The following is a 21574-nucleotide window of genomic DNA, read 5'->3' as shown; positions in this document are numbered from 1 at the left end:
ATGTGTTCACTCTTCTTATAATGGGACAGGAATTCCAAATTTCTTCGACCCTTCACCTTGTGGACAGTCCTTAAATTGCTTTGCAAACTGATGTCACAAACAGGAGGCCGCTCCTTTTCCACCGTTCTTGAAATGTAGCCATCTCTGGTGTAGGATGTTGTGGAAAGAAAAACACCACAGTAACAGGCATTTTTTTTGTTATTGTTACCCTTTTTGCCTTTGATTGTCCCTGATTATTAGATGGATAAATCCTTTTTGTCTTTTCCCCAACCACTTCCACCACCCATATTCTGCTTTGAGAATGAATGTCTGATGTGACTTGCTGGAATGTGATGAGGGTCAGTGACAACCTGAAATACAGGAGAAGTAAAACGTTTGGCTGAGTATGGGTTGTTAAAACTGCTTTGAGATCCTACAACCATTGTCCTTAAAGATTAGACTATCCCAGTGATTATTTCCGTTGTGAATGGGAAGTCGGGAAGTGTTGCTGGCATGTAAACTAATGATGAAAGGCCTTAAAATGTACTGTTTGGATTTTGATTTTTAAAGCCCATTGTTGCCAAATGTGTCCTAACTGGGAAGTACTCTTTTTTAAATTAGATTCAAGTTGATGGGGAAGGGGATGCAGGGATCATTTCCACAGAGCATCTAGGGGAATTAGTTGCTCTGTTAGAAGTAGCAAGCCTTACCCACCCCCGTCCAGCTTCAGAGTTTCTGAATTGTTTCTCACATTAGATTGTAAGCTCCCTGAGGGCAGCAACCAAGTCATATTGCTTTTGTATTTTCTAAAGTATTGGACACATAGTAGATACTCAATAAATACTTGTTATTTATTTTTTTCTGTAAAATTTCTCTGGCTATTTTTTTAAGTAGCTGGTTTTCAGAAAACAGTCAAGGGCACTCTTGTGTTGAAACCTGTATTTGTTCCTGCACTATTCCCTTGGTCTCCAATACTTGTCACCTACTTCCCTTAAATATTTTTATGTTTTAAGAAAGAGTACTTAACAAGATTCCTCATCACCACTGTGATAACTCTGGGTATGTGTCTCTGCTTGCTACTAAAAGGCTACTAATTCTGTGCCCTCCAGTGATCTATCCCAGATCACTTATTTTTGATCTTTTGGTCAGTGTTGTTACTACCTAGGTGGTAGAATTTTTTTAGTCACACATTTCAAAGCATTTGTAAGAGAGAAATGGAAGTTAATAGTAAGAGTGATTAGGAGGATTTTTTTTCCCCTTTCCTGAGTAATTGGCTTTCAAAATGACTTTTTAATGTATTTACATTGATTAGTACTGTACATGCAGTTGTCCATACAGGTAGTCATGAAATTCATATCCACAGTGTAACTCATGCTCACAAGTTGAAATCACATGATGAGTAGAAAGCAATCAATATTTGTAAGTTACAGGAGAGGCTACTCCCATGCTAGAATATTCATCTTAGAGTCAATTATAATAAAGCCGAATAGTTTTCCTCTAGGTTTTTTCTTTCTTTTTTTTTTTTTTCTCTTTGATTTGAATCCAGGCGTACTTGGTTGAATAACACTTGTTTATTGTAAATTAAGTGTTGGGACTTGACAATAATGGCAGCCTGGGAAAATGGACTACAGTGTATCAAATAATCCTGTACTACCTATACATATTTACAGGCCTTTTTGTGCACATTTGTGTAGGGAGAAGAGGTAATGGTTAAAAATTAGCCATGAACTTTCCTTAAAAATATTTTGGTGACAGGGAATGTAAAACTCAATTCTTAATGACTGCATCAAACGACAAAGACCTATGTAACATATTGACCCAACTGGGTGAAGAATTTATCCACAGGGAAGTTGGCTTTGTGACCCAAGAAACAAGTGAAATTCCCTCTCCTAATATTAATCCTTGCATATTTCTTTAGAAGCCCAGCCTTACCTGTCCTTCAAATCCAGCAATGTCTTCTGGGCAGCTTAAAATTACCCTATATGAAGTTTCATTAATGAAAAAAAATTAAATATAGAGCAGAAAAGTATAAACTTCTCCTCTTTGGCAGGGACTAAAACAATGCAATGTAACCTTATTTTGAGCACTCCATCATATGATGAATGTTTTCTTTGTTTACTAAATGCAACAGCTGAGATTGCATTATAAAACAAAGTATGAATGAAGGCAACTTAAATTCAGTAGAATCTTTGCTTGTTAGAAGTGTTATTAACAAAACTGATCTGGTTTTGGGAAGGCCCTGTGTATTCCATGTCTCTTTAAAGACTCAACAAAGTCATCTTGCTGGCAATAATGTCTCAAGTTTAAAATGACTTCCCAGAAGCACTTTCTTCCAAATAAAACTCTGTGCTAGATGCTTTTGGTTTGGGACAAATTTGGGATTCTCTATATATTAAGGTGAGTGGTGGAGGGTAATTGTAATTCTGGTTTCTTGGAACTGCAGACTTAGGAAACCAACAGAAGCAGCCACAAAAGCAGCGTGTTAGAATTATTATCCAAGGAACTGAGATTCTGGGCAAAGTCACTGGGGCTGATACGTGCCTTGCTGAAAGGTGTGGGAGCCCCCACACCATACTGAGAGATAGAAACTTGAGGGAGGAAGAAAGAGGCTAGACTTGAGCTTGTCCTTTCCCAAATGATGGAGGACACATGCAACTTACGTTTAAAAGGTTGTAAGGCAGGTAAAGCTGTTTTCAAAGGTAGGTTGAGTACAGCATTTTAAATTGTTTTTATTTGGAGTATAGACTAATCTCCTTCCTGGAAGGCTTTTGTTTCCAGGCTTTGCTGATTATCTTTCCTTCTGTCAAAGGGACTTCGGGTATTTTCACCTACTGGAAGACTTGATTATTAACATTGTTTTGCTTACTTTACTTTAGCAAAACTTCACAAAGGCTGCTTATAGGGGACTGTAACCAAATCATGCTCATAACTTTAAAATAAACCATCACTTAACACATGTTTTGTATATTTCTTGTTTTACAAAAATGGATTAATAGTTACAGTTCCCTAAGGAATTTATCATACTGGAAATCTGTCTCAAGAACAGGTGAATGTTGGTTTGTCTCTTTAAAGAAATGAAAGTGGTGAAGGTGCTGATGAAAGAGAGGTTGAAAACATTTTGCCCACATTTAACATCTAAACTTTTTTTTTTTCTTAAATCTTTCAGTATTCTACCTTGTAAATACTGTTATTTGTATATACTGTAAATGATGACGTCGGTGGGCACTAACCGAGCCCGGGGAAACTGGGAACCACCTCAAAACCAAAATCAGACACAGCACAAGCAGCGGCCCCAGGTAAAGAACCCAAGGGATATGGATCCATGGGGTAGCCTTACTGGTTGATACTGGTTTCCATCTAGTGCAGCATCATTCTGTGCTTTGGATTATTAGTTTGGGTTCTTTATTCTTATTTTCTAATCCCTGCCTCTTTTCACTTGGGGCCTGATAACTGTTAATGACATGCTGTGATGCAATGTGCTTAATTTACTGCACTATGAGGCTTGGAAAGAATGGGTCCTGTGCTTTGTATCTCTAAGATAGCACTTTCCTTCATTCATCTGGGTTGTTTTAGCAATACGTTTCTTATTTCCTAGACCTTGCACTTTGACATCCCTCTAGCCAATCTGTCTTTAAAAAAAAAATTTTTTTTAAATTTATTTATTTATTTTTGGCTGCATTGCATCTTCCTTGCTGCACATGGGGCCTACTCTTTGCTGCGGTGCACGGGCTTCTCATTGCGGTGGCTTCTCTTGTTGCAGAGCATGGACTCTACGCACGTGGGCTCAGTAGTTGTGGCGCACAGGCTTAGCTGCTCCGCGGCATGTGGGATCTTCCTGGACCAGGGCTCGAACCCGTGTCCCCTGCATTAGCAGGCGGATTCTTAACCACTGAGCCACCAGGGAAGCCCTCAATCTTTGTCTTGCCACCTTCTTCCTTTCCTTTGCTCTTCTTTTCCCTAACTTGTCTTTTGTTTTCCTCTCTGGTCTCATTGAGGTCTAATCTGATTTTTCCTTTCCCATGAGGAGTTAGCATCTTTACTATGTTGCTTCAAGATTAACAAATGAGACACTCTAGAGTATTGCTCAGTTTTAAAGAGTAAATTAACCTCCTTGGCACCTGGGAGCTGAGGTTTATGAGTTCTCTCTTTTTTCTTTTTTTTTAAGTTGGATTTAGATATGATCTTTTTTTTTTTTTTTTTTAATAACCAGTCTGGTATTTGTTGGCACCTAATATGAATGAATTAATTTGTATTTGGTTATGGTCAGTTAAATTGAATATGTAAGACTAGAACTTTCCTCTTACTCATTTTTCTTTCACTTCTTTTTCCAGGTGAATTTCTAGCAGAATTTTAGTACTTAATCTCAGTTGGGGCTAAAATTTCTGACGTCTTATAAACATACACTGGATACTTGGAAGATATGCTGAGTGTATCCTCAGACTAAACCTTAATGATATTCTCATCCCTAAGGAATAAGAGGGTGGCATTGGTCATTGCAGAATCAGGAACAGGGTTTACACATGACTTTGCAAATAAATGAAATTGAATTAAGGCACAGATGTTTCAAAGTGGTGCTGTGACCCCAAAGTGAAAGTCTCTTTAGCTGTGAACATAGGTGAAAAAACTCCCTGCTTTTTTAGAGATTGTAGCTTGAAATAGTCACAGCTTCACTCTTTGTTGTCATGGTGGTAGCGTTTTATTAGTTGGGTATTTGTAACAAGGAGAAGGAAATTGGGGTGGGAGATGATGAATATTAACTATATAGGTCCCTCTTATTTCTCTAAACTGTTGTCTCTTGATCATGCTTTCTTAGGCCACTGCAGAACAAATTCGACTTGCACAGATGATTTCGGACCATAATGATGCTGACTTTGAGGAAAAGGTGAAACAAGTGAGTGTATCGCTCATTTGCCATAAGCTGTGGGAAAAGACATCAAGATCAAAGCACAGTTAAATAGAATTGATGCCTACCAGGATATTTTCCACTATAGTATTAAAAGAATTATGAGTGCTTTTATTGTCTGATTGTACCCCTTTGGACAGATACCTTGTTCAAAGAGGTTTTACCTTAATTTTAACCTCTTGTTTATTGAATGATTTTTTTGGTACCATTGTACAGCAGCTTTGAATAGTTGTGGCATCTAGGAAATGTGGAAAGTCATGGTATCCTGTATGCTTCTGGATCCTGTATGCTTCTGCATTTGACTCTCTGTTAGATGCTGTATCGTTTAACTGCTTTATAAATACTTTTGCCCCATCCCTAATCACAGGTTGTTAATATTTTGCTTTTGGAACTAGAGTACCAAAATTCTGCATGTTTTACTTTTTTAAGCCTGGTTCTTTCAAACTCAGCTGTGTCTTCTCCCTATTTTTCACCTAGTTTTCTTTTGTGGGGAGTACAAGCTTGTTCATGATGGTTGCTGATCTTTCTCTTTCAGTTGATTGATATCACAGGCAAGAACCAGGATGAATGTGTCATTGCTCTGCATGACTGCAATGGAGATGTCAACAGAGCCATCAATGTACTGCTGGAAGGAAACCCAGATACGGTAGAGTGCTAATAAAGTGTTCTAGAAAGTGGGTCCCTCGTTGAGAGGCTAGTAAATTCCAGAAATAACAAGTGGGGTAACTCACCTTAAAGCAGAGTATCTTATTCTCCAAATAAAGCAAGGAACTGTCTTGGAGCTTATTTGCTGCAGGTTGCAGGTACTTAAAATTTATGTACAATAAATAGGAGAAAACAGATAAAATCAGTTTCTTCTAGTTGGCCTGGAAATAAATTATTCATTCTAGGCTAGTGACTGTTTTCAAGATTTGGTTAGTCTGAGTTAGAGGTGCTATTTAATAGCCTTAGTTACTAATCATGGAAGATTTCTTCTCACATGTTTTATTGCTATTGAACAAAGCCACAGACTACTGGATTCTGATTTCAGAACACTGCCACCAATATCAGCTTTACATTTCACAATACCTTTTCATCATGTGAACTTACTTCTGTTGAATTAGCAGAGAAACAAACTTTAGAGCCTGTTGACCATCCCTGGAGATGATAGGGGATATTGGAGGAACTCTTGCCCTAGAATTTAGAGTTGCTTTCACCTCCTCCTTTCCTTTCCGTTTAATGAGAATCCTGTGTTTTGTTATTGTCTTATTACTGTTTCAAATTTTGTTAAGCCTCTTAAGAACAGGGATTCTGCCTTACTAATTAATCTTTGGGATGTTCCTGCAGTGTTTAGTAGAGAACTTTATTATTATTTTTTTAATAAGGAGTGTATCATTTGAAGTCATTTTTATTTACTTGGTCTTACTCAGGGGATCTTTGGTTGAGATTGATAACCAGATTTCATCCTTAGAGAGATTAACTTACTGATGTTACAGTGTCACTTTAGCTGAATGTTGGAGGTTTGTCAGTTTCCTTGAAGCAATGGGAAATAATAGTGAAAAACTATTTTTAATCATTGAATTTAAATTTGTAGCTTTTTTTCTTCAAAAGTGTGGTCCTAAATTAGATTTTATATTATGGGCCTTGTTTGAAAGTTACTGCCTGGATAAACAGAAAGCGGTTCTGGTTCATCTTGAGTTTACTCCAGAGTAATTGCCTCTGTATTTTGGAGGGAGTGGGGTAGAGGTGGAGGTGAATCTACTTACACTTTTAAAAAGTGTGAATTTTTGGGGGACTTCCCTGGCGGTCCAGTGGTTAAGACTCTGAGCTCCCAGTGCAGCAGGCATGGGTTCGATCCCTGGTTGAGTAACTAAGGTCCTGCATGCTGCATGGCACGGCTTAAAAAAAAAAAAAAAAGTGAATTATTTTTATTTTTATTTTTTTTTGCACGACTCATATTTTGTTTCACCTTCTAGCATCTCCTGCCTAGTGCTACAAGTCTGACCTTTCACAGTATCAAAAAAGAAAAAAAGGTAGAGAATGTAGGTTTATGCCACAAATAAACCAGCTACTAGTGAAACCGGTGGGAGTCAATGTTGGATGTATTTGGTTGGATGAGATCGTATTAGAAAACTGGCAGTGCCTCGGGAAGATTATAGTAATTCTTTTTACTTACAGAACCCATCTGGTGCCAGCAGCTGATGTATAACCATAGAGAAGGAAAAGGTGACAGGTTTCTGAAACCTATCAGGCTTTGAGACAGAGTAGCAAAAACTCAAAGAACTGTGTCCAGTCTGGTTTCCAGTGTTCCTGATGTAGATTTAGCTACAAGGTTACTATAATTTATGAATTGAAGCTACTGTGAGCAAAAATTGACCTACCAGCTCTAATGTGGAATCAGGGTGGGTTGAAAGAGTAGGCAACAAGGAACTGCCGAGTCCTAGGCAGATACTTAATTTTTAGTAAACTATTTCTTGTGGACTTTACAGAGTATGTAGGTATGCTTTTAGTATAGTTTTAAATTTACTGTTTTTGAACTTAAAAATGTTTAAATTGTGGTAAAATATACTTAACAAAATTGACCAGTTTATCCATTTTAAGTATACAGTTCATTGGCATTAAGGACATTCACAGTGTTGGACAACCATTACCACTATCCATTTCCAGAACTTATTCATTTCCTAATTAGAAACTGTATCCATTAAACAGTTAACTCTCCATTTCCCCACTCCCAGGTTGAGGTAACACCTATTTTCACTACCTCGTGTAAGGTTTTGCCTGTTCTTGGTGCCTCATATAAGTGGAATCAAATAATATTTGTCTTTTTGTGTGTTCGTTTAGCAAAATGTTTTCAAGGTTTATCTATATTGTGGCTTGTGTCAGAATTTCACTTCTTTTTAAGGCTGAATAATATTCCGTTGTATGTTTGTAGCACATTTTGTTTATCCACTCATCCACTGGTGGACGCTTGGGATTATTTGGAAATAAGTTGTTGTAGACATCATAGTACTTTATTTCCTAAATTCTTTGGCATGTTTCCCTTAAAGGATACTCTTTTATATGAGCACAATATTATTATCAACCCTGACAAAATTAATAGTAATTTCATATTACTATTCCATATTTTCAAAGTCATTGGATATTAGATACCTGTTGCTGAGCAACAGAACAGGGCCATTGTAGTTTGGGTTAGATGGTATCTAGGATAGTAAAGATCTGATAGTCTTGGTGTTTGAACTGGAACTTTTATTTGTACATATTTTCTGCAAAAATTTGTAAGTCAATGTATTTGTGTGTTTAAAACTTTATAGGGAATTCGCTGGTGGTTAGGACCCTGCGCTTTCACTACTGAGAACCTGGGTTCAGTCCCTGGTAAGGGGACTAAGATCCCACAAGCCTCACGGAGAGGCCAAAACAAAAAACAACTTCAAATTTATAAAACTCATTTTCCTAAGGAATGAGTTTTTGCAAGACTGTTTAGCTCATTTTCCTTACTGTAAATATTCCCTCCTGCAATCTGGAATGAACTGCTTTGAGGAAGGTTGAATCGTATTGTAGCAATTCAGGATGTATAGAGGAGAACACAGTGAATAAAACCAGGAATGGAAGGCTTCCTATAGTCAGCATGTCTCAAGGCCAAGGCTGTGCTTTCCTGACTGCTATTTGGTCTTCTTTTAAATAAAGGAAATTGGTGTTGTGTGAAGGGGGTGGGTTGGGCTGTAGGTAATAGTTGTTTTCCTCCTAAATTCTAGGTTGCTGAATTAGAGAATATACTCAAGAGTCAAATGCTATTCATTCATTCTGAATTCAGAGTTAACTTTTACAAACTTTCAGTTTTCTTTTCTGCTTTATTTGACATGGATAAGGCTATAAAAAACTGGGAGTCACTGAATCCAAAGGGAATTAGTTTTTTCAGCCCAGGAAACACACTTGAAAGAAAGGACCAGTAAGTAACTAGGTCCTTTGACTACCACGCCGAGTGACTGAACTGGATAGAGATCTCAGTAACCCTTTTGGATGTGATCCCTGCAATCCATTTGCTTGTAAGCACCTCTTCTACAAAAAGGGCTTCAATTTTGCAGTGATAGGTGTAGAATTTGTTTTGAGGTTCTGTCTATACTCTCCACTTAAACAGAAATAAACTAATAGAAGCTATCTTAGATGTGGATGCTGAGAGGAGAATGGTTAACAGTTGTCCCAGCTTTTATCTCTGGTTTCCTGGTAGCAACCTATATTGATTAGACATGAATGCTCTGCTCTTCTTTAGCATTCCTGGGAGATGGTTGGGAAGAAGAAAGGAGTCTCAGGACAGAAGGACGGTGGCCAAACGGAATCCAACGAGGAAGGCAAAGAAAATCGAGACCGGGACAGAGACTATAGTCGGCGACGTGGTGGGCCACCAAGACGGGGGAGAGGTGCCAGCCGCGGACGAGAGTGTATGCATGGGGCTTTAACAAAAACGGTTGTGGGTTAGTAATGTCTAGACTTGAGGGATGTCAGGGCCCTGCGAGGCTGGATCTAGTAACCATTATATCCTTTTGATTTTTTCTTCAAATTATCTGTTCTGAGACCTTGGCATTTCTTGCATGTAGCCTTTTCTAGCAACAGCCACCAGTTTAGCATGAAGTTACCTTGTAGCCGTTTGTAAAATTGTTTGACTAGTAACCATTCCCTTAGTAACCATCATGTTCCATCCTTCCAGCTCATTTTCTCTTCTTTGTTTTTGTCTCCCCACCACCATGTATACATACCATTTATGTACATACTTTCTATTCACTTTGCTCTGGCCATCTGTGGTGTTTTGTTTTGTTTTGTTTTGTTTTGTTTTTAAATTTCAGTTCGAGGTCAGGAAAATGGATTAGATGGCACCAAGAGTGGAGGGCCTTCTGGAAGAGGCACAGAAAGAGGCAGAAGAGGTCGTGGCCGAGGCAGAGGTGATCAGTTTGTTGGTGGGATGGATATTGGGGGCAAGCTACTCTTATTAGTTTAGTAGGGGTCTGCTTTATTTAAAACCAGACAAATTCACATGGACTCTGGATACCTTAATTGTTGAGATGTCATGCAAATTCTAGAGATTACTGAGTGGGCAGTGGGAAGGAAGGTAGATGTCATTTCCTCTGCTCTTTATTGTTGCTATTATTGTATTTGCTTGAGGATCCAGCAGTTTGATCAGCAAAGGAACAACCTTGTCAATAATAATTGTCCTGCTGTGTTATATTAACTGATGTGCTACAGAGTGAGAGAAGGAATATCTGATGATGTCAACCACTTACTTTCCAAAGCTGCCTCAGTTGACAGGGTGATTTTATATCAACTTCTAAAATACTTCTTTCTCCCTCTTTTTCTCATTCTTTAGGTGGCTCTGGTAGGCGGGGAGGAAGGTTTTCTGCTCAAGGAATGGGGTAAGTTTCATTGATCCAGTGTTAAAGTCTTTAATTTTTATTTTTCCTTAAGCATTACCATAATGTCTTAGCATGGTTAATATCCTGGTATCCTGAGGATAATAGGCAGCTATAAGCAAAATGTGATCAGAAAGATTACTGGACTATTTCATCAGGTGTGTATAGGCATAGGGCTTATTTTTGGGAGATAAGCATTTACTACCTGGATTATTTTATCTCATAGCTTCATTTGAATACACATACCTGCTATTTTCCCAAAATCTTCATGTGGATTTTATTGGTGTCCTAACCCAAAAGGGATAGTGGATATAAATTAAGCTTATACCATGAAATTTTAGGTAAGCTGGTAAGTGAGGAAAAGTAGGCAGCTTATAGGCTTATAGAATGGGGCCATGGTTGATCTGTACTAGGAAAGAGACAGTCAAGATTTTGATTGCCCTCCTTTTGAGTTAATTTTCACTGGTGCTGCTTAGAGCTCAGAGGCTCTTTTAAGCTTTTTTTTTTTTTTCCTCCTCCCAGAACCTTTAACCCAGCTGATTATGCAGAGCCGGCCAATACTGATGATAACTATGGCAATAATAGCGGCAATACATGGAACAACACTGGCCACTTTGAACCAGATGATGGGACGAGTGAGTGACTTTTATTAGTTTCTTGTCTCTGGGAATCTAAGGAAATAATTTTTTTGAGGTTATACTAACAAAAAAGTGGAGTAGTTTTTGGCTGCTGAGTCAGAGAGAGAAAGGGGTGACAACTGAATTACAGTGTACTCTCTTCATTTACTATGTGCCCATGGGCACATTATACATGCTATTTCACTTGATCTTCATCACTATTTTATGAAATAGACATTATTTATCGTCACTTTCCAAATAACAAGACTTAGACTGCAAGAGTGGTTTTGAAATTTGCTAGTATTTGAACTCAGAATTTTTTGACTCTAAACGCTCATGCTCTTTCCATTATACCATTAGCTCCAATTGTATTTCCTAGTGTTTCTGTTTGGCTACTTAGCTTTGCCTTTTGAAAAGATATCCAGAATTAATTAATCAAGCCACTACTTGTAAAGATGAATAGGGCCCAGAATCAAAGCCCACTGTCAATTTATTTGTTTCTGCATACAGAGATAGGAGTATCTTTTTCCCTTAATTTTTGGGAAATCTCAGTATCTGGGCAAGAAGGAAATCTGGAGACATTCTGCCTCTCTTTGTTGGATAGTCTTCTGGGTGTGGTAGAGTATTATGGGATTCGCTTTTTTTATTAGCTGACTTTGATGCATATTTGGGTGGCGTATATATGTTTGAGGATATGTTAGGCTTGTGGGATACACCAAGATGTGTTTGGGAGTAAGAGATAACTTTTACTACTTTAAATAAGAGCAGCCTCTTGGTTCCAGAGTACTTTCTTATGAGATCAGCTACCTCTTTCTGGCTGAGCCAGCACATGGAAAGCCTGAGACTTTTTTCCTCTTACAAAGTAGGGGAAGGGTTAATAGTAGAGCATGAAATAGGCTCTTTGACTCCTTATCCATTTAAATTTGCGTTGCCCCCTTTCAAAGATCAGTTACCTTAATCCCGCGTCTTTAGGAAGGTCTTTGGCACAAATCATTTCTCATCTACTGCCGACAGTATGCTGTACCTCAGGTCCTGAATGTTACTTGCTTTTTGTTCATCAAGCTATCTTATAAACTCATTTTTAATACAGATTTCTCATTGGTGGAGGCTAAAGTTGAGTTATTGGCAAGCTAGATATCTTTTTGAAGTCCCTTAACCATTTGGCTGTGAAATATCCTCTTCTGTTTTAACTTATTATATTTTGGAGGCATTAGAACCATTCATCTCTTGATGGCTTTGTAGAGCATTGGTAACAGTCTGAATAACAGATATGTTTCTGAGCTGTAGTTCGTTCTTGGATATTTGGCTTTTTATCATTGGCAGAAAAGATAATAGAAGTCGAGAGATTTGTTTTTAGTTGTGGATAGAAAATCAGGCATGGAGTCCCAGTCCTAGATTGAAAGCCTTAGCTATTTTCAACAAGGATCTGGTTGGGAAAAGAGAGAGGGAAGGAAGAGGTGTGTGTTTATTTATACCGAGTAGAGAACAGCAGATTTGGGAGGCTAGAATCAGAAATCTTTGATTTGTGGCTGAATGAAAAATTATGTGAATTGCTGCTGTCATCTTGTTAGTGTGAAAGTGTTGAGTATAGTTTCATGCATTCCCTTCAAGTTTCATGATTTGAACTTACCTTCACGCATGATCTCTTTTTGTGTTTTCATGATAGCAAATTACAAATTCCCTTTTTAATTTAAAAAGAGACTCAAATCTACCCTTAAAATATCCACAGGTACAGTGGGAATTGTGTGTTGGGGGCAAACATTCTCATTCACAAGCAAAATTTCACTGGTTTTTTCTTTTCTTTTCTTTTTTGTTTCAGGACTTGATTTCATTGGGGTTGAGGGGTCAAATTATCCCCGAAAATTTGAGACTGCTCCTGGTATGATACATCCAGGCGCCTAACTGCCCCGGATATTTAATAGATTTTTATGAACTGAAATATCTGTGGATATGTCATTTTTCTGTCTTCCTGCTTTTTATTTTTCTGCTTTCTTCTCTCATATTCTGTGCCTGTTTTTCCTCCTTAAAAAAATTAGTTTATTTAATGAATATTTAACATTTACATTGTCTGTGCTTTTTGCTGATGGAATGGAAGCCCTAATCTTTTGTTCAGAGCATTTGCACTGTTTCTGCGCCTTAACGCTTCCTCAGTGTAGTCCTTCTCCTTAGCCAAGACCATATGTCCTATATAGGAAGGTGTCAAGTAGCTGTCTACAGTCTTCCTTTCCATTCCAGATGCAGTCGCCAGAGTGCAGGGGAAAAAAAATTCTTGCATTGAGAGATAGCCTCTCAGTAGTAAATAACTTCTTAGATCACTTCCAATTCTAGGATTGTGTGTATGTGTTAACCCAGATTTTGGATTCCAGTTAGCCAGGGTGGGATGGTTGTCAATGGGGAGGAAAAATGCCATCACTAGAGAAGGAGAGAATGTGGTTTGTAACTTATCTAAACTGAGATTGGACTTTAGTTTGATTTGGAGAACATTGTCATTATTAAGTGGTTTGGAATTTCCCTGGCACAGTTTTAACATTTTCCTGGGAAGGGCATTGCACTGAACATATTTTTCTCTAGGAAATAGGATTTTTCATTATTAAATGTTCAGGAGAATTTCAGACGGTTTTGTAGGTGTTAGAATATTTCTCTTCAGTGACAGTGAAATCTGAATGCCACGCCTTCATTCTTTCATTCTTGTAAGAAGTTTTCTTCATTTGTAGAGAATGTTTTAAGAATTATTAAATATATACTGTTATTCTGAAGAAGAAAATAAGGTGTTTTCTGGTCCTTGCTACACAGAGGTTCCTATTTCTTAGTGTGGTTCTTTGGTTGAAGGGAAGAATTTTAGGTCTCATAGAAACTCACCTATGTTCCTTAAAAAATGACAGGTTCCTTTTCTGAGGATATGCGTATACGTGAAGCAAAACAAGGGGAATGTGGAAGGTGGTTTGATTATTTACAGACTGTGCCATGACCTCAGCAGGTCAGATTTTGTGTTTTGTATAGTTAGGACCAGTACGGTAACTATTACACATATTTGATTTTTCAATCTCATCTTGTGTCTTCTGAAAAGAACAGATCCATTGGGGTTTCTTATAGTTAAATCAATACGATCTATAAACTTGACTTCTGCTGAGTATGCATTTTTAAATTTAATTTTTATTTTTGGCTGCGTTGGGTCTTCATTGCTGCGCGTGGGCTTTTCTGTGGTTGCAGAGAGCGGGGCCACTCTTCGTTGCGGCGCACAGGCTTCTCATTGCGTTGGCTTCTCTTGTGGAGCATGGGCTTTAGGCACACGGGCTTCAGTAGTTGTGGCACACAGGCTCAGTAGTTGTGGCACACGGGCTCTAGGGCACAGGTTCAGTAGTTGTGGCGCACAGGTTTAGTTGCTCCACGGCATGTGGGATCTTCCCGGATCAGGGATTGAACCCGCATCCCCTGCATTGGCAGGCAGATTCTTAACCACTGCGCCACCAGGGAAGCCCTGAGTATGCATTTTTAAATTCAGTTCCCATAGCAGGTAGGTGTCAGTGCTCTCAGTTTGGATTTCAAGCCTTTCCTTCTTCACTGCCCTTTGACTATAATGTGGCAGCCATTTGTGTTCCTCTGCCCCTGCTGCCATCTTTCTTCAGACTGCCTGTAGTATTGTCTTACACCAAATAAGTATAGCTTGCATGTTTCAGTTTAAATTGTCTGCTGCCATTTCACTGAATGGACTACTAAGTCAGAGGACTGAAGGCCCTTAAGAGATTGCTTGGAGCATTGGGTCCATTGGTGTCTTGCTCTCTCTTGCATTTTCTCTCTCTTTCTTACTGTCTCACTCTCTTTCCTATTACAGCTGTGTAACAAGAACTGAAAATAGCTGTGAAATCATAATCTTATTAAAACCCTGGTTGTTCTGAGGTATCCCTTTCTAAAAAGTCCTTTCCTCCCTCTGAAGCCCAAGAATCCCTTCTGATTACTAAATTCTGGTTACACTTCTGGCTGCCAAAAGTTTAATACATCCGTATTTTCTGCCTATGCTTGGTACTGGCACTTAAAATTACTTCATTGTTTTTCCTTTATTCCCAGGTGCATGGAGGACTGCAACAGAGGAGTGGGGAACTGAAGATTGGAATGAAGATGTAGGTATTCCCAGGTCATTCCTCATTAGTACCTTCTATCCCTAAGTGGTGTTTAGGGATAGAAAATGGGTATGTTTCTACCCCTCAAAATTCACCCTTAAGATTCTGACCCAAAACTTTTACATCCAAAATAGTGTTCTGAGCCAGAACATTTCACATATGTTATATGAAGGAGACTGGGCATGAACAGGACTCTGTGGAACCAGACTATGGAAAGGGCAAGTGCACTTGTGTAAGTCCAATATCTGATTGTCGGATTTATCCCAGGAAGAGATGGTGGTTGGGTAGGGCACTAGCAATGGAGTTAGGCAGGTAGTGCATTGAGTAACAGCTTCTGGTGGCACATGACTCTCCTTGGAGCAAATCAGTTATTTGGTTCACATTCAGGCATTGGTGTATGGTGCTGTAATTGGCTTAGAGATGGGTACAGATGAGAGTTACAGTACCAAGTTCTTAAGTTTACAGTCTGGTTGACTCTGGGACCCCTTTTGTTCTTGTACTAAGAGTCCAACGTGGTGATTGTAATTGAGATGAACATGTAGGTTTGGCTATCTTCCAGATTGACTAAACTAGGAAACCTCATAGATGGATGACACATAAACAAGCTATATGAATTCACTGGAGTAGTACCTGAGTAAAAGAATTTTGCTGATCCCTGGTCACAGTCAAGCTTTTGCTGTGAATTACAGTTTCCCGTGATCATGGATGAACTTTCTTGTACTTGTATTGATTCAGTCAAGACAGAATATGATAAGAGGAAATGATGTGTCAAACTGTTTTGGTTTTCAGGCCTGAGTTTTAAAATTCTGGATGTATCAGCATCAGAGGGTGATTCTTTTCTATTGTAGCAGAGCTAGACTGCTTTGTGAATACTTTCTAAGATTTGGCTTGTCTGCTTAACCACCTTCCAGAGAATGATATATTTGGGGGAGTGGATTCCCTGTTTTTAGAGGGGAGATTTTAATCAAAAAGTTTTTTTAAAAAATCAACTTTTGGGGAATTCCCTGGCAGTCCAGTGGTTAAGGACTCCACGCTTTCACTGCTGAGGGCCGGGGTTCAATTCCTGGTTGGGGCACTAAGATCCCAGAAGGCCGGGCAGCATGCCCCCCCCTCAAAAAAAATCAACTTTTGAATAGTAGGAAGATTTATTCCCTACAATTGCTTACCTAATTTTAGTGTTTTATAGTGGAGAGACTAGGTGTAACAAAGTCAGTTTTAAGGCAAAAAATGCCTTAAAAAAAAAAAAATATATATATGTATATTTGGTTGCACCAGGTCTTAGTTGCGGCAGGCGGGCTCCTTAGTCACGGTTCCAGGTTTCCTTTAGTTGGGGCTCGCCGGCTCCTTAGTTGGAGTGCGTGGGCTCCTTAGTTGTGGCATGCGTGAGGGATCTAGTTCCCTGACCAGTGATCGAACCCAGGCCCCCTGCATTGGGAGCACGGAGTCTTATCCACTGCGCCACCAGGGAAGTCCCCAAAAAATACATGTTAAAATTATTCCTCCATATATCAACTCATCAGCACTTGGGCCCTTACTGCTCAAAAGCCAAGAATTAACTTATTTCTGTCTTCATCTTGGCTGTGATCTTCCTTTCTTTGAGAGGAGTAGTGGAAGATAAAGTATGGTTTGGATTGAGGTAGGTGTTGGGAGCTGTAGCGGGAAAATATAAAGGGGCTTTCTCTGTTTTTCTGTCTAGCATATTCACCTTCCTGTAAGTTCAGTGCACATATTATGTGACTTCACTAGATTTTATTGGGTTTCTTGATTCTACCCTCTCTTTTGATAAAACCATTGTGCATAGATAGAAGGGGCTTGAAGGTCAGTCCATTCAGGATTCCTTAGAGTAGATAGTTCTCTCTTCTAAGGGTTTCCCCCTTTTTCTTGATGTTGAATTCCCCTTACCTATGCCAGGTTTCTGACTGAAACCTACCTAACACTAGGAGTGACTAATTCCTCTGTTTTCCAGCTTTCTGAGACCAAGATCTTCACTGCCTCTAATGTGTCATCAGTGCCTCTGCCTGCGGAGAATGTGACAATCACTGCTGGTCAGAGGCAAGTGTGTGGTATAATTCAGTATCTTTTCCCAAGGGTATCTGCTAAGTTAATTGTAAGGAAGAGTGGCACTGGGCCTCTTCAGACTCCCATGGTGTCGGTAATGATGATAACCAAATCACATTAGGGTCCTATTAAGTTGATTGGTAGATTTGTAAGAGTTGATATTAGTAATCTACTGAATGGAAATCCATATATTACAATTTTAAAGCTAACTCTCCCCCAAATAGCCCTTTAATACATAGGTCAGCCTTGTCAGCATCACAGGTATTGATTAAAGCTTAGAACTTAGAACTTGTAGTAAGTCAGGTAAAGAGAAGCTGAAAGTGGAAAGTTTTCATATATTTCTGAATTTGCAGAACTGTTCAACAGTTTCATCTCTTGCTTAATAGTTATGATCTTTGCCTGCTTAGCCCACTGAGTATGGTGATAATTTTTTTCCCTAGGATCTGGCTTATGAAATTTTTAGAACTTGAACATAGGTATTGGGGTCAGTAGAGGGAGATGACACTTGTCAGGGAATATTTTTATCCCCTGAAAGACTCTTGGATTATTTCTAGACCTGGGTATGATAGCTGTTGATTCAGAATGTCCTAAAGAGAAGTGCGATAGGAATAGGATGTTCAGGATGTCATTACCAGAGGTAATGTGTTTTTTGTTTTCATACATCTTGTTGGAGTATAATTGCTTCACAATGCTGTTAGTTTTTGTTGTACAACAAAGTGAATCAGCCATATGCATACATATATCCCCATATCCCCTCCCTCTTGAGCCTTCCTATCCCACCCCTCCAGGTCATTGCAAAGCACCGAGCTGATCTCCCTGTGCTATGCTGCTGCTTCCCACTAGCTAGCTATTTTACATTTGGTAGTGTATATATGTTGATGCTACTCTCACTTCGCCCCAGCTTCTCCCTTCCCCTCCGCCGTGTCCTCAAGTCCATTCTCTATGTCTCCGTCTTTATTCCTGCCCTGCCACTAGGTTCATCAGTACCATTTTTTTTAGATTCCATAAATATGCGTTAGCATACGGTATTTATTTTTCTCTTTCTGACTTACTGCACTCTGTATGACAGACTCTAGCTCCATCCACCTCACTACAAATAATTTAATTTCGTTTCTTTTTATGGCTGAGTAATATTCCATTGTGTATATGTGCCACATCTTCTTTGTCCATTCATGTTGATGGACATTTAGGTTGCTTCCATATCCTGGCTATTGTAAATAGTGCTGCAGTGAACATTGTGGTACATGTCTCTTTTTGAATTATGGTTTTCTCAGGGTATATGCCCAGTAGTGGGATTGCTGGGTCATATGGTAGTTATATTTTTAGTATTTTAAGGAACCTCCATACTTTTTTTTTTTTCCCCTATGATATCAAATATCTGTGATTTTTTTTTCCACACCAATTCTGCAATTCTCTGACACCAGCTGGGTGTTCTGACACTAACTCTCCAGAGTTAGCGCAGACCCAAGTTGACCGCTCAGTACCACAAGACTGCCTTTATTTACTTCAGAGGTCAGCTGCAAATGGGCCACCTGCACATTTCTGCCCAGCCGACTACAAATTTGGGAGTTCTCACAGCCCCCTTCTCAGGTTTAATAATTTGCTAGAATGACTCACGTAACTCAGGAAAGAGTTTTACTTGCTGTCCCTGGCTTATTATAACCAGTACTCAGGAAGAGCCAGGTGGAAGAGATGCATAGGGCATGGTGTGGGGGTTGGTGGAGCACAGAGATTCTAAGCCCTCTCTGCGTGTGCTGCCCTCCTGGCACATCGATGTGTTCACCATCCCAGAAGCTCACTGAACCTCATTGTTCAAGAGTTGTTAATCAGAGTTTCATTACATAGGCATGATTGATAAAGTCATTGGTGATTGAATTCAATCTCTAGCTCCTCTTCCTTCCCTAGAAGTGGGTGGAGTGTGATGGGGCTGAAAGTTCCAACTCTAATCACTTTCTTGGTGTTTCTGGTGACCAGCCACCTTCTTGAAACTCTGTGAGGAGTCCCACCCTGAGTAACTTTATTAGCATAAACTGGTTGAAAGAGACCAATTATGAAAAACAAAAGACACTCCTACTACTCAGGGAATTTGCAAAGCCCCTAGTATATATTTTCATTATACCACAAGTAACTTGAAATTTTTTAAAAATTTGGGGAAAAATTCCCCAAACCCTTCTTGTTCCAAAGCTGCTTGAGGATGCCAGCCAGCATTCTAGTATGTGGTTTTATATATTAGATATTGGTAATGACAGGTATTCAGTATTAAAATCATGGGTAAAAATTTGTAAATTTTGGCCCAGTTATCGAGCTGCTGTATTAAAGTTAACGTTTGATATTTCACTAAGTTAATTTCACTAAAATTAAAATATTTAACATTATTAAGGTTGGCAGCCTCATTGGAGCATAGGTAGATACTGTTGTGGCTCTTACACATCTGTTATTTTGATGAATTAAGCATTTCAGGGCTTTGGGTTTCTGGGGAGTGACTTCATTTTGATCTAACCATAATCTGAGTTGGGTGTTGGGGAATGCTGGAATGTTCATTCTTCATCAAGATCCCATCTCTCCACCAGAATTGACCTTGCTGTTCTGTTGGGGAAGACACCATCTTCAATGGAGAATGATTCATCTAATCTGGATCCATCTCAGGCTCCTTCTCTTGCCCAGCCTCTGGTGTTCAGTAACTCGAAGCAGAGTGCCATATCACAGCCTGCTTCAGGGAACACGTTTTCTCATCACAGTATGGTAAGTAGGAAACATGGTGTATCCTAACCAAACTTTTCTGCAACCCCAGCACATACATACAGTAATTCCTTTCAGTGATACCCAGAGGTTTGGGGCAAGGTAAAGCGTCTTCTTTTGTCTTCCTAAGCTGACTTGGGTGTAGAGATGTTGAGTTGGGTAGTAGGGGATAGCTCTAGGAGAGGACTTAGCTTTGGACAGACTGAGTCATCTTATAAAAATGAGTTAGGAGACTTCCCTTGTGGTCCAGTGGGTTAGACTCCACGCTCCCAATGTACGGGGCCCGAGTTCGATCCCTGGTCAGAGAACTAGATCCCACATGCATGCCACAACTAAGAAGCCCACATGCCGCAACTTAAGACCCAGCGTAGCCAAAATAAATAAATTAATTAATTGTATTTTTTAAATGTGTAGACTTTTTAAAAAAATGAGTTAATATCATTTACTGAATACTTATTGTGCGAACATTGTTCACTTACTCTTTTTTTTTTTTTTTAAATTCGGAAATATCTTTTTTAAAATTTTATTTATTTATTTATTTATTTTTGGCTGTGTTGGGTCTTCGTTTCTGTGCGAGGGCTTTCTCTAGTTGCGGCGAGCGGGGGCCACTCTTCATCGCGGTGCGCGGGCCTCTCACTGTCGCGGCCTCTCGTTGCGGAGCACAGGCTCCAGACGCGCAGGCTCAGTAGTTGTGGCTCACGGGCCTAGTTGCTCCGCAGCATGTGGGATCTTCCCAGACCAGGGCTCGAACCCGTGTCCCCTGCATTGGCAGGCAGACTCTTAACCACTGCGCCACCAGGGAAGCCCCCACTATTATTCTTGAAGAGTGAAAATCAATGACAACCAATTTTAATACTAATTAGTATTAGTAATACTAACTAAACTTTGATGGAAGGTTGTAGCAGTTCCCTGTTTTTGTTTGTTTGTTTTTTGTTTTTTGGCTGCACTGTGCGGCATGCGGGATCTCAGTACCCCGAACAAGGATTGAACCCATGCCCCCTGCATTGGGAGCACAGAGTCTTAACCCCTGGACCACCAGGGAAGTCCAGCAGTTCCCTGTTTCTTGAGAGAGCAGAATTGTCATATGTATTCATTTAAACCAGACATTTCTGAGCTAGGCTTCTAAAAACTTGGGGTCTTCCTGAATCTGCCCACTTACTAGCTATTTCTCCCTTTCTCTCTAAGTGGGGATAAGAGTGCTTGCTGTGCCTATCTTACAGGGCTTCAGGAAGATAAATAAGATAATGGGTAAAGTCTCCACAAATGTGGAAGTAATGGTATTGGTTATTAACAACCTAGAGCACTTACGGCAAATGACTTGTTGATTCAGAATATTTTTTAAAATTCAGGGTCATCAATTATAGCAAAGGCTAAATAACTAAACAAAGATGGTCAGTAAATCCTAAAAGTACTGCTTTTTCTCTCCTCTTTGCTTTTACTTTCCTGTTTATTTTTTGGTGGAGGGTTACTATAGTTGTAAGAGGTAAGAAACTACATGTGTGCATATACTTTTATTTTTCTAGTAGTAAGGTTATAGTAGTTACTTCAGCTGTAAAACTGCTAAGTCAGCCTCTAATCCAAGAGCTGTTAGGTTTTTTAAAAAATAAATTTATTTATTTTTGGCTCTGTTGGGTCTTCGTTGCTGCGCGCGAGCTTTCTCTAGTTGCGGCGAGCAGGGGATACTCTTCATTGTGGTGCTCATGCTTCTCATTGGAGTGGTTTCTCTTGTTGCGGAGCACAGGCTCTAGGCGCGTGGGCTTCAGTAGTTGTGGCACAAGGGCT

The 21574-nt window shown here is 39.4% G+C and overlaps 1 protein-coding gene across 24 annotated transcripts in view; it reads left to right on the top strand.

Annotated features, from left to right (window-relative positions):
* Positions 1–21574, top strand: part of UBAP2L (ubiquitin associated protein 2 like) — a 43291-nt gene that overhangs the window by 1038 nt on the left and 20679 nt on the right. For 13 of the 24 annotated variants that reach the window (XM_082345009.1, XM_082345019.1, XM_082345028.1 and 10 more), the window contains 11 exons: positions 3146–3275; positions 4793–4870; positions 5418–5528; positions 9129–9297; positions 9700–9795; positions 10218–10263; positions 10783–10895; positions 12697–12756; positions 14943–14995; positions 16962–17047; positions 19624–19795. In XM_082345009.1, coding sequence (XP_082201135.1) covers positions 3186–3275; positions 4793–4870; positions 5418–5528; positions 9129–9297; positions 9700–9795; positions 10218–10263; positions 10783–10895; positions 12697–12756; positions 14943–14995; positions 16962–17047; positions 19624–19795 — 1074 coding nt within the window. In that variant the 5' untranslated portion in view covers positions 3146–3185. Of the gene's footprint in view, positions 1–3145; positions 3276–4792; positions 4871–5417; positions 5529–9128; positions 9298–9699; positions 9796–10217; positions 10264–10782; positions 10896–12696; positions 12757–14942; positions 14996–16961; positions 17048–19623; positions 19796–21574 lie in introns of those variants that run through there. The other 11 variants (XM_082345012.1, XM_082345013.1, XM_082345014.1 and 8 more) reach the window with 1 other exon arrangement.

Source organism: Balaenoptera borealis, assembly GCF_965194805.1.
Source record: "Balaenoptera borealis genome assembly, chromosome: 1".
Taxonomy (NCBI): Eukaryota; Metazoa; Chordata; class Mammalia; order Artiodactyla; family Balaenopteridae; genus Balaenoptera; species Balaenoptera borealis.
Note: the sequence above shows the minus strand (reverse complement) of the source record. Positions and strands in the feature narration are given on the sequence as shown.